This window comes from Apostichopus japonicus, chromosome 13 (genome assembly GCF_037975245.1).
Source record: "Apostichopus japonicus isolate 1M-3 chromosome 13, ASM3797524v1, whole genome shotgun sequence".
Lineage (NCBI taxonomy): Eukaryota > Metazoa > Echinodermata > Holothuroidea > Aspidochirotida > Stichopodidae > Apostichopus > Apostichopus japonicus.
Genome location: NC_092573.1, coordinates 10,560,336 through 10,572,537, shown reverse-complemented (window position 1 = coordinate 10,572,537; position 12,202 = coordinate 10,560,336). Strand labels below are relative to the sequence as shown.

The 12,202-nt window shown below is 38.7% G+C and overlaps 1 protein-coding gene across 6 annotated transcripts in view; it reads left to right on the top strand.

The window, feature by feature from the left end:
• The first annotated feature begins 3,285 nt into the window (after nt 1-3,285).
• Nucleotides 3,286-12,202, top strand: part of LOC139978161 (antigen WC1.1-like) — a 43,690-nt gene continuing 34,773 nt past the window's right edge. Inside the window, exons 1-5 of one of the 6 annotated variants that reach the window (XM_071988073.1) lie at nt 3,286-3,568; nt 3,743-4,048; nt 5,948-6,253; nt 8,985-9,098; nt 10,634-10,747. In XM_071988073.1, the coding sequence (XP_071844174.1) occupies nt 3,463-3,568; nt 3,743-4,048; nt 5,948-6,253; nt 8,985-9,098; nt 10,634-10,747 (946 nt within the window). In that variant the 5' untranslated portion in view covers nt 3,286-3,462. The remainder of the gene's footprint in view (nt 3,569-3,742; nt 4,049-5,947; nt 6,254-8,984; nt 9,099-10,633; nt 10,748-12,202) is intronic. The other 5 variants (XM_071988068.1, XM_071988070.1, XM_071988072.1 and 2 more) reach the window with 5 other exon arrangements.

The following is a 12,202-nucleotide window of genomic DNA, read 5'->3' as shown; positions in this document are numbered from 1 at the left end:
CTGCTCACGGGATGTAGTTCCTTCATGACCTATGACGTCATAAGGTTAGATGTCAGCTAATGTGAAATCATCAAAAACAGTATTTTCCCCCTTACTCGCATATCAAAATGCCGGATTCCCTGAAACCCATGCATGTAGGGTTTCCCATTCGTTGACCTTTCTTTGACGTGTAGTTGTGATTAAAAACAATTGCCGCTTTGGTCGTTTACAATTCGAACCGTTGTTCGGGCTTGCTACTTGCTACTCAAGAAAGCCGGTCTCGAAATCGCTCAACCCCCTCCCCCTTAGACAAATGGTGGACTCTGCACGCCCATGACTACTACACCAGAGTTGTTACCAGCCTTGTCTCTACTATTCTACGATCCGGGTAATAGTGGTGCACGGTTTTAGTCTGGGAGCCACACCAGCCAGTGTGGATAAGGCGCATGATAAAACGCCATTAAACAGTACGGCAGCAGTCACATGAACACGTCAATATATATATATTACTGTCTTAACAGAATACATATATATTTGGATTCCAATGGTCTTACTGATATTTGTATTGTATTTGTATTTTTGAGATCCTCCTGGAAGCAGGAACTCGCGAAGAAGCCTCATTGGCTTATCAAAGCCGCAAGCTGACCGAAGTCAGTCTCTTACATTCATATTTAACGTCCATGATTATGAATTGTCAACTGTCAACAACTCTGTACTGGACGACATACATTAATCTTGGAGTGACTCGATCCGGGGACCTTATGATTGGAAGGTACCGGCATTAACCACTGAGCTAACACTCCACATATGGTACTTGATATATGGAACTCGATATGGTACTCGAGAGAGTGGTTTCAATGATGCTACATGAATAATCTTACTGTGAATGTGACCAGTAGGTTGCAGGGTATAGCCAGGACGAACAACATACTTCAATCTAAGTAGTACAGCAAAAATAATTGAAATATGACAAACAATATTCACATTGACAGCTTTTCTTGTACTCATCATACATATTGATCTCTACCAAAGACTACATGCTTCTTCTACTCAATGTGGTACACCTACACGCCGTATACATTAAGCAGACGCGGGGCGAATTTTACCACCTGGTCTCCATGTTTTGGCGTCTGGTTGCTTCTAAAACATCTAACTAGGCGACAGTTACTTTTCGCAAACGGCGCCGGGTGTTTTCCCCAACGTTACTACATCCAAACATGAAGGTTTCATTTGTCACTGAATCTCGACAATTTTCGAAATACAACGGAAAACTTCAACAACGGAAGCAAAGATATAATACCGATCATTCACAATGACACCGCCCATTCCAATACATTAAGCATGTAAAAACAGTACAACGTTTCTTTACACACCTTTGTGCACAGACATGTATGCAGCGACGTAAGTTAGCGACACAGCTAAAGGAAATATAAACCCTGGGCTTTTGTAGTGACCTCATGGTAGAGACCAATAGTCTTACACCCTCTGCGAAATAACTAGTCAGAACTACCTTTCCCCGAGTTTTCTGGAACTTACTAAACATTTTCTGACACCTACTGTGTTGGCGGCCATTATATGTAACGAGGGCGCTTCAAATATTACGTCAGCGAGCCCCTCTCGGCATAGGAATTGTACACTTGCTCTCTGAGATGTATGTATGTATGTATTTTAGATCTTTCTGCAAGCAGGAACTAGCGATTGTTCGGAGATTGTTCGGAAGTCGGTGCAAAATGCCGCAGTGCCAAGCATTTGGTTGTGTAAACAGGAGAGGGGAAGAATGAGCAGGAAATGGAAGGGAAAACGAAAAGGTTTCAAGGGAAAGGTGAACGTACAAAAGGCACAAAAGCACAAGGCTTGCCCCCCCCCCCCCCCCGTCGCAGAACTGTTACTAGAGTTGGCAATATAACTGCATCATATGGAAACTGCCAATGTCAGCCATAGATGCGATCTGTTTAGCAAGCTCTAGGTCTCGTTGTCTCAGTTCCTTCACTGTGTATTCAGGCTCGATTTGACAACAGTCAAGTCCAAATGCATTTATGTTCCCTTTTTCTCAAAAATTCCCGAACCCGGTAAGTGTTTCGGGAGACAACTTTGATTACTTATCGAGAACGGTTCAGTCACGAAAAAAGCGGGAACTGAAGCAAAATGGCGTTGGGTGAGAATTAAACCGATTTTTAAGGTTTAGGGGAAAGTTTTCAAGCTTTCGTGTCGCTTCTGTCTCAAAGAGCGTACTGCAAAACGGTATTCCCGAAGCAGAAACGTTATAAGGTATAATTCTTCTTTAAGTCAATGGAGATTTGGTCGAGACTTCTTGATTCATATCTACGGATGTACAATTGCCAGTAGCCTCTCGTATTCTAATGAGACGTAACACAAAAAAAAAGACAATAGGCTTCTTGAACTGAACGTGTCACAAATACATACTAAATAAATTGGTCCAAACTTCCATTCTTGCGATATCGTGTTTACAAGGTTTTCACAATTTGACCCAAATGACCTTTGACCCCCAACAAAAACAAAAGGCTCCTTTTATGCAATGTGGTACTTGTATACGGCAAATATGAGATTGGTCCAAGCTTCCCTTCTTGAAATATCGTTTTTACAAGCGAGGCGTCACACACAAATAAACACGCACACAAGGGCGGCGGAACCGGGGGGCACAGGGGGCACGTGCCCCCCCACTTTTCCTCAGGTTAAAAATGTGCCCTTTTTCTACATAAAAATTGAGGTTTTTCAAGTTAGCAAGAGGCCAGGAAACCCGAATGAATACTCGGGAAGGGCCGTTTCCGGCCATCTGAGGGGTTTGTAAAACCAAAAATTTTCTTGTACGCTCCGCGCCAACCGATGGTGGCGCTCCGCTCGGATAGTCGTGCATACAACTTTGCAAATCCTGGCTAGGCCCCTGACTTTCAATGAATTTCTGTGGGTCAAACTCAAAGTTATTTCGAATGGAAACAAAAATTGTTAACATATTAACAAGAAATAAACTGTAATTCGGAAGATTCCTATACTAGCATGATTTCACCTAATTTTGTCTCAAAAGAAAACTTGTTCCTTGTTTCCCAGTTTGCACATTGGATATTGCAGTGCTAGTATGCATATTTTCCTTGAAGGGGGGGGGGGGGTTGATGGAGTGATGTGTATACGCAAGTAAGATAATACAATAAGAGTTATAAAGGGTACTAAATATAAGGCTGCATCAGTCCAATCGAATTTCTGCAAAGTGCCCTTTGATGTCGGTGCCCCCCAGATTAAAAGTGCTTCCGCCGCCCTTGCACGCACATATCTGCCTGTATGACTACAAAGGTTACGATTAGCATCGAAACCATAAGTACTGAATATCATGGATCGAAGTCCATACACAGCTGCAGTTTCTCAACCAATATTATTAAACTGGTTTCGATAAAGTTTTATGTTCACTGTGCACCCTGAATCCTAAACGAAGAAGAACGGCTGGACTCACGAAAAACGATTCGCACAAACATGAATTTGGACGAACAAGCACATGCCGTCTGCAGTTTGGCATCGCACATTGTACTGGTAATCTTATTATATCAGTTACATATAATAGACGGCAGTCAAACCGGTGGTAAGAAGTTTTCCTAACTAACTAACTTACTAACTAACTAACTAATTAACTAACTAACTAACCAACCCACTATATATATATATATATATACACATATATATATACATATATATATATATATTGGAAGATACTTTTGGACATAATGGCCTTCATGAAATTCGATCTTTATCTTAGATGTTCGTCTTGTCGGAGGTTCAACCCCCAACGAAGGGAGAGTGGAAATTTTCTACAATGATACATGGGGTACTGTTTGTGATGACGCCTGGGGTGATAATGATGCCAGTGTAGTGTGCCGTCAGCTTGGGATGGGAAGCCATGCGTTAGCGACATGCTGTGCTAACTTTGGTGTGGGTTTTGGAACGATTTGGATGGATAATGTAGATTGCTCCGGTAGTGAAGCATCACTGTCGCATTGTACCGCCCTCGGATGGGGTGCCCACAACTGTGACCACATTGAAGATGCTGGAGTTGTTTGTCAAGGTATATTCAACAATTTATTAATCTTCGCAGACTTATATCTAGTGTTAAAAAATAGACGTCAAAAGTACATAACTGACTTTCACCTCTTCGTTTAAAAGTGTATGCTTACTACAATATTTCAATTTTAATTTTATGCATTGCTATTCCACTTTCTATCAACACTATTTATATTATTATATATTATTACCATGTGGGCTGTATGATACACTGTAAGTTAAACACACCAAGAAAAGTATTAAAAGTGGCAAAGTTTAAAGTAAGGATCAACTGCAACTTTTAATTACAAATGATTAAATTAAACGTGAAGTCTGCTTTGGGTAATTTTTAAACGTTATTATGATGATTATGACGTTAAAACAGGATTGACGCTCAGAAATTTCTCATTCCGTTTGGTATATATTTCATGGTTTTAATGGCAGCCCATTTACAAACAATGGTATCTCCCGAATCAAGTAAGATTTTCTTCGCTATTTGGAGGGATTATACATCGCAGGTACAATTTATCGACTAGTTAACGGTGGCGTAGAGAGCTTTCTATAGGTGGGCAAGGTGGGGGGGGGGTGGTGCAAAGAAGTTACTTTAGATTTGTAGATACTTCGGTGACCCAGATAGGACATTTGAACATCTTCTCGGTGTTTGGAGTTTATGTCGACGTTTTAACTTATTCCTCGAGAATCCTCAAAAAATTCGACAATTGTTTTGGAAATGTCGACGTTATTTCCGAAAAGCGTTTCAAAATCTTGACCCATTTTTACTGCAATAGAAATACCTGAAAATTCAAATGTATTAATATCCAAAATAACCTGAAAGAATGTTATATTAAAATTTCACTAGTTTATCTTAATATATGAACTTTGTGCTCAAAATTCCATTTAAGTCGAACTTTGGACTTTTGAATCAAAACATCGACTTCTTATCCCTAAAGCTCAACTCATCTGCTAACAATTTAATCATTTTTCTACGTTTGTAGATGTTTAAACTATACTTCGATTATATTATTTCCAAAATAAACTGTTTTATTTTGGCCATAGAAATTGTGGCTTTTTACTGGTAAATGTCCACAGCTGAAAGATTAAGCATTGCCATCAAGTGATGCATGTTCCTACACATCCATGCTTAAAGAAGGTTAAATTAGATGGTTTGCTTGCATTCTCTTGTAATTTTTCACTTTTCGGATGGTTGTAGCACCCCCGTATGGGGTGTCCACAACTGTGGCCACTATAAAGATGCCGGAGTTATTTGCCACGGTATGTTCAACGATCTATTTTTAATTTACTCCTTGTTTGATCGCAGCAAAACGGTATCTTCACAACTTATAATATCATGAATTTACAGAACGAGACTCCCTCGAAGCTACATGAAGCTACCAGGGAGTATACTTGACGAGGGTCCTTCCATATCGCAGAGCGTTTGACTGTTTATTGTGAATTTGTGATATCAGCAATTATTTACTGATATCACTAATCATTCGTTGATGTCCCCAATTATTTGGTGATATCATCATATGAATGAATGATATGAACAATTCAATTCATGATTTCACCAATTAATTTGCTAATAGCAGCAAATAATTGGTTATGTGTTCAGTTTGGACCAACACTTACTGAGCTTGTCCCGACATTTCCCGAGCTCTTCGTGGGTATACAAGAACGGCTGGAATGGTCGATATCACCAATGAATTATTTGATATCAACAATTCAGTGAAATGTTAATATTATAGGCAATGTTTTGGTGTTATCATCAATTGCAGATAGCCCAAATTCATTGATGATATTTGGAATTTCAGTTGAAAAGGCTTATAGTAAAGATGATATCAGCAATTCATTTATGATATCTGCAAATGAATTGAAGACCTACATTTGGATACATGACCGCTATGACGATTCATTCTCATTTTAGACGTTCGTCTTGTCGGAGGTTCAACACCCAACGAAGGACGAGTGGAAGTCTACTACAATGGTATATGGGGTACTGTTTGTGATGATAACTGGGATGATGTTAATGCCTGGGTGGTTTGTCGTCAGCTCGGAATGGGAAACCATGGCAAAGCGACATACTCTGCCTTTTTTGGTGAAGGGGTTGGAACGATCTGGATGGATCGTGTAGGATGTGCCGGCGATGAAGTGTCACTGACGGAGTGTGCAAGCAGAGGATGGGGTGTCCACAGCTGTGGGCACCATGAAGACGCCGGAGTTTATTGCCAAGGTAGCTTCAAAAAAAAAATCCGTTAACCTTTCTTCGGTCGCAGAAAATGTTTTTTAAGCACAAGCTATACGTTTGTTAAACTATACTATACCGCGGTGAGAGTAATTCCCCAATCCAATATCATATCAACGATGTGATGAAGATCTCATGTTGTGATTTAAATTTTAGCAAAGTGCGTATTGAAACCATCCAATGTATGTTTGTTCCAATAGCGGTTGCTACGAACTTACGAAGAACCTTTTACAAGTTTTTTTCATTAGCAATATCTCTCGTCTCTTGTTATACATGGAACTCCAAAAGAATCACACATTACAATGACGATACTAACGTACACGATGATAATGAAAAAGTACACAGTGATAATATAGATATCATCAAAATAGATATCATCAAAATAGTCATGCCAGTAGTAGCATCAGTTTGGTCATTTCAATTTACAAAGTCTGCAGTAATATTATTATAGGCAGTTGGTGATGTATTTAACCATTCATATAGGTCTCTCTATACATCAGACAAGACTAACTTTCCAAATCGTAATCATGCACTTTCAATATTTATTTGGTGGTGATTCCACACGCTTAAAACAGTATTTGAATCGATTTCGTGACATTTCTCCATGCTATATTCAATACTAACATTCCAATCATAATTTGCCTCGTGAAATTAATTATTAAGGTTCATCTGAAGTAGGGAACTATAAAAGTCTGACGAAATAGAGACTGGGCCTTTGTTGGAGTACAACTTTAGACTTTCAATGAGCCATACATGTGAGATACCTATCACACACAGTGTATCGACGTAACATTCAAAGGATATCAGTATTTGCCCCCAGATTTTAGCATGGTAAAAACTGCTGAAATCTTCGAAAGATGATTTCCTTGTGGTTCTGAATTTACAAATTTTTTCCTTATGTCGATAAGTATTCAATTATACAATTCAATGTCTCAGTGAAGGAAAAATACTTTGAGGGTGACAGTAAAATGCTTGTTGGGGTTGAGGCATGAGTAACCATTATATGATGCCCTTTAAATGTCATTCAGTTTGAGGATACTTTGACTAACATTGCAAAAATAGCCTTAGGATAGCATTCAACTCAATTTCCTGTGATACCTTCTTTGGGACTTAGGAAACATGCTGCGGTCGACTTCTAGTTACCCCTCCCTCTCCCCAACCCTGTCATGGCCACACATACAACAGGGACTGGTTGAGACACCGTAGAGAGGATAATGCAGTCTCTTCTTATATAGATTTCAATATGGTCGGCTATATTTTAAATATACAAAACCTATAGTTGATGATTTATGTGTATAGACAGAGTAGAAGTTATCAACTTGTCCTGACAAATTGTACATCTCTTTTATAAAGGTTGTGCACGTTATTAGATGTAGTGGGTAAGTTAAGGGAACATCGCATTGTTGTTATCAGCACATTCTCAAAGGTCGTCGTTAAGTAGTAGTATGTCAAAGTTAATGATTAAAAGACATCCAAATGCCTGTTAGAATGCACGAAGTGATCGTCCCTAAAGGTTGACGTTATAAGCCTATTCTACAACACAGAAAATTATGGAACACCTGCAACCGATAACGATTCGGTGTTTGGAGATTGTTTTAATGTATACGTATATATACATGTACGTAAATATGATTGGGTCATGCAGGGCAGCAAATGCGCTTGTATTGCCTGATTAATTTTTTTTTTAATCTAGTTTTAATGGGGGCGATGGTGAAATACATGGAATTAGCGGAGATCGGTTCAGCATTAACGTTTCAAATTGTTTGGGATAGTATGGCGACTGATGAGAGTAACTGAGGGCTGATGGAGGGGGTGGTATCTTGAAGGATTGACGGGATGAAGTCTGGTTACTGCTTAGTTTATGTGGGAGTTGTAAGGGTTCCTTCTTCTCTTCAACGTATCAGTGCGAATAAAATTGTAAATGTGATTAGTGGATGGAATCCACCGTCTCTTAACGAAAAACAAAAAAAAAACAAAGAATTCGTCTAGAGCAGGGGTTCCCTAACTTGGGTGCATGAACCTCCAGGGGGTGCGTGAGTCCATCCCAGGGGTTTCGTGAGACATTTCTGAAAATCAAAACTAGAGTACTTTTTTCTCGAACTAAAATCTGATATATCATATAATTTAGTAATGTACAAATGTCGTACCTATCGACAAACTCTCCAATATTACACTATGAACTTGACCATTTACGAAGCACTGTTCTGCGTATTATAATATAATAATGACTCGGACCGTGTCTCGAAAGGTTGGGGGTTCGTGGACAACTCTGACATCCACAAGGTTTTCGTGGGGGGATAAAGTTAGGGAAACCCTGGTCTAGAGGCACCGGTGAAACCCGAATCACTTTGCAACAATTGTGAAAATAGTCGCTAAAACTGAGGTACTATTTATCTAATTTCAAATTCAATCTGATTAGATCCGAGAGGAACTGGATACATTCATTTAAACGGATGATGTGTATTACCAGTAAAAACTAATGATAACATTTACTTATAAAGTCAATGAAAGCATCCAATGTGGTCCAATAGCGGTTGCTACGAAGAACCTTTTACAAGTCTTTTTATAGAAATTGAGCAGTGCTTAAACACTAGGGAACTCAGATGATGATCACCTATTGATAGAAACGTATATACTTGTTTCGGGGTCCTTCTTAACACATCGCATAATTGACAATCAATGACAGAAAGTAAAGTGCTTAATTTTCCATTTAATTCAGAAACTGCTGCCTGTTTGAGTAGCCCTTGCTTAAATGATGCACGATGTGTTGAACAGTCATTTGGGTATATGTGTATCTGCCAACCTGGATACCAGGGTGAAAACTGCGAAAATGGTAAGTTGTCTTGACAAAAAAACCAAGGGTTTTGCCAATGTCATCGAATACGTTTAAAGCGGCGATGAGAAAAAAAAAACATTTAGTAGCTGTGCTTCTTGATGAATTCGTAACAAAAAATATCTCAATGTCAGGTGATTACCCAGAGTACTTTGCGTTTCAACCATTCATGAAGACAACAAAACGACGAAAGTTGTGAGGATATTTTTACCGTCGGATTTTTCTTTATTGAGCAATTCGAAATTTTCATTTTTGCCCTGCTGATCATGATTTTATATGCCCTTCTTACGCGTTCGATCTGTTCAGTTAGCTGTACTCTACCAATCGGGACCTCTAAAGCAAATTATTGAGCCAGGTGGTCTATCCATATATATATATATATATATATATATATATATATATATATATATATATATATATATATATGTATATATATATATATATATATATATATATATATATATATATGTATATATATATATATATATATATATATATATATATATATATATATATATATATATACATATGACAACATTCTGATACCGTAGAAAAGTTAATAAATCATCAGTTTTATAGATGATGCAATGGTCCAAATTGGCAGGGGTCGTTTTGCCCCAAGAATTCAATTGCCCAAAGCTGGACAGGGGAGTGCAATTAAAAAATCTGTAATCCCTTACTCACTTGACAATATTATTAGCGGTTTTTGAGGGTATTTCTAATGGAGCCGGTATATTTGTTGGCTTACTGAGTGCAAGATGCCGAAAAGGTGGTAGTCGGGAGGTTTCTGTAGCAGTTGAAATTTCTTTGCGAAGTACCTTTCTCACTGCCCCCACCCCACCTAAAACTGCATTTTCAGGTATTGTTTTGTTCCCTGGTGATTTTACAATCACTAAATTACATGTCAAAAGAGGACATACATGAAAATTTGATCACCGTTTTATCAAAACCATGATATTGATTGTAACAAACTTTTGATGCTTCTGTCACAATTTGGATGTTTAATTTTGATATTTTTAATTTGTGTCTCAATTCTTTGAATTTTTACGAATCTCGACACGAAAAGGAAAACATTTTTACAGATCATAAGGTATATATCAAAATGAACGTTGAGCATTTGATTGACTACCAAACGTTAGATTAAAAGTTTTCTTATACGCGCATTCAGTAAACCAAACGGGCCCCATGCGCACTTTAGGGCAAATTGCTATTATATCATCTAAATATACAGATGAACCTCTACTGTTATATGCATTCGGAAAGCCAGAGAGGGGCATATCCTACCGTTGAGGGGTGCCAGATTGCATGGTTTAGACTATCCTTTAGGGTTCCATTACTATAACTGCGTGCACAGGGACCCTTCTCCTCTGCACCTATATTGCCATATCTAAAACTCCAGCTACGCCGTAATGCCCATGCAGGTACCTCAAATTTGGTAGATGAATGACGAAGTACATTCGAAGTGATTACTCGATAGCAATAAAATAAAGCCAGTCTATGAATGAGATTTCTGCAACTTTATGGATTTTTTTCAGATGCAAATTGGTGTACAATTGGATCCTGTCTTAATGGCGGCACTTGCGTTAATCATCCTGACGGAACAAGATGTATCTGTGATCTTGGTTACTATGGCGACAACTGCCAATATGGTATGTATTTTTAGATCCTCCTGCAAGCAGGAACTCGCAAAGAAGCCTCATTGGCTTATCAAAGCCGCAAGCTGACCGAAGTCAGTCTCTTATATTCATCTACATCTACATCGGTTCTCTGCAATAGACTGGTGTCCACCTCGCAAAGGATGACTAGTGACATCACCAAGTCAAGTGTTGCATATTAAATCTCTGCTAAGTACCTAGATGTTTTCACTTTGAAATTGTCAGCAGACGTTATTGAAATCAATTCTGGAGGCAAAGAGTTCCAATCTGTTATCATTCTCGAAAAAAAACTATATTTGTATTCATCTGTTTTACAGCGAGGTCGGATGAACTTAGCTTGATTGAGTTGTCTAGTTGTACGAGCTGGCTTCTTAATGAAGGATGTGATAGGAATAGCAGTCTTTCCATAATTGCTTTAAGAAGTACAGATTATCTGTTGATTTTCATTCTGATATATGATGGTGGCCATTGGAGGTTAGTCATAATCCGAGTAACTGTACCTGGTTCACGTTTGTACTCATTCTTGACGAATCTCGCCCCTCTTCGCTAGACCATTTCAATTTGTTTCACATGCTTGGAAAGATGGGGATCCCAAGCGGAGGATGAGTATTCTAGGTGAGGCCGAACAAGATCCATATGCGCTTGCTCCTTTACTTTCGCAGGACAGTTTCCAATGTTCCTTCTGATGAATCCAAGAGAGCTATTTGCCTTTTAGTAATGTTTTCTATATGGTGACTCCAATTCATTTTATGAGAAAGTTTTACACCTAAGTATGATTGATGGTCTACGTCCTTTAGGCTATGACCCTTTGTTTTATAATCGAAAAGATGAGCCTTTTGGTTACGGTGAGTTCTTATTACATAACACTTCTCAGCATTAAACTGCATTTGCCAGGTATCTGCCCAGTCTGACAACATAGAAATGTCTTTCTGAGTTGTGTCCGACGGATTGTCAATGGTTCTGTATAATAAGCTGTCATCAGCGAATAACTTAAGATTAGAATTGATGCCTTTTCCCCATGTCATTTATATAAAGCAGGAACATTAATGGTCCAAGGACAGTCCCCTGGGGGACACCCGACTTTAGTTTGGTGTCGTTAGAGGCTTCCCCATCAAGAATAACTCTTTGTGTCCGCTTTGCTAGCCAGGTTGCTATCCAGTTTTTCATTTCCCCCGAATACCATAGAAATCTAATTTGCTTAAAAGTCTCTGGTGAGGAACCGTACCAAAGGCTTTGGAGAAGTCAAGTATTAAAATGCCCACTTGTTTGCGATTGTCCATAGCCCGAAGTATATCTTCAATTTTGTTTATAAGTTGAGTTTCACATGACCGATGCTTCTTGAATCCATGTTGGTTGTCAATCAGTAAATTGTGGCATTCTAGATGGTACATAATATGTCTATATACGATATGCTCAAATATTTTGCAAGGAACGGAAGACAGTGAAACT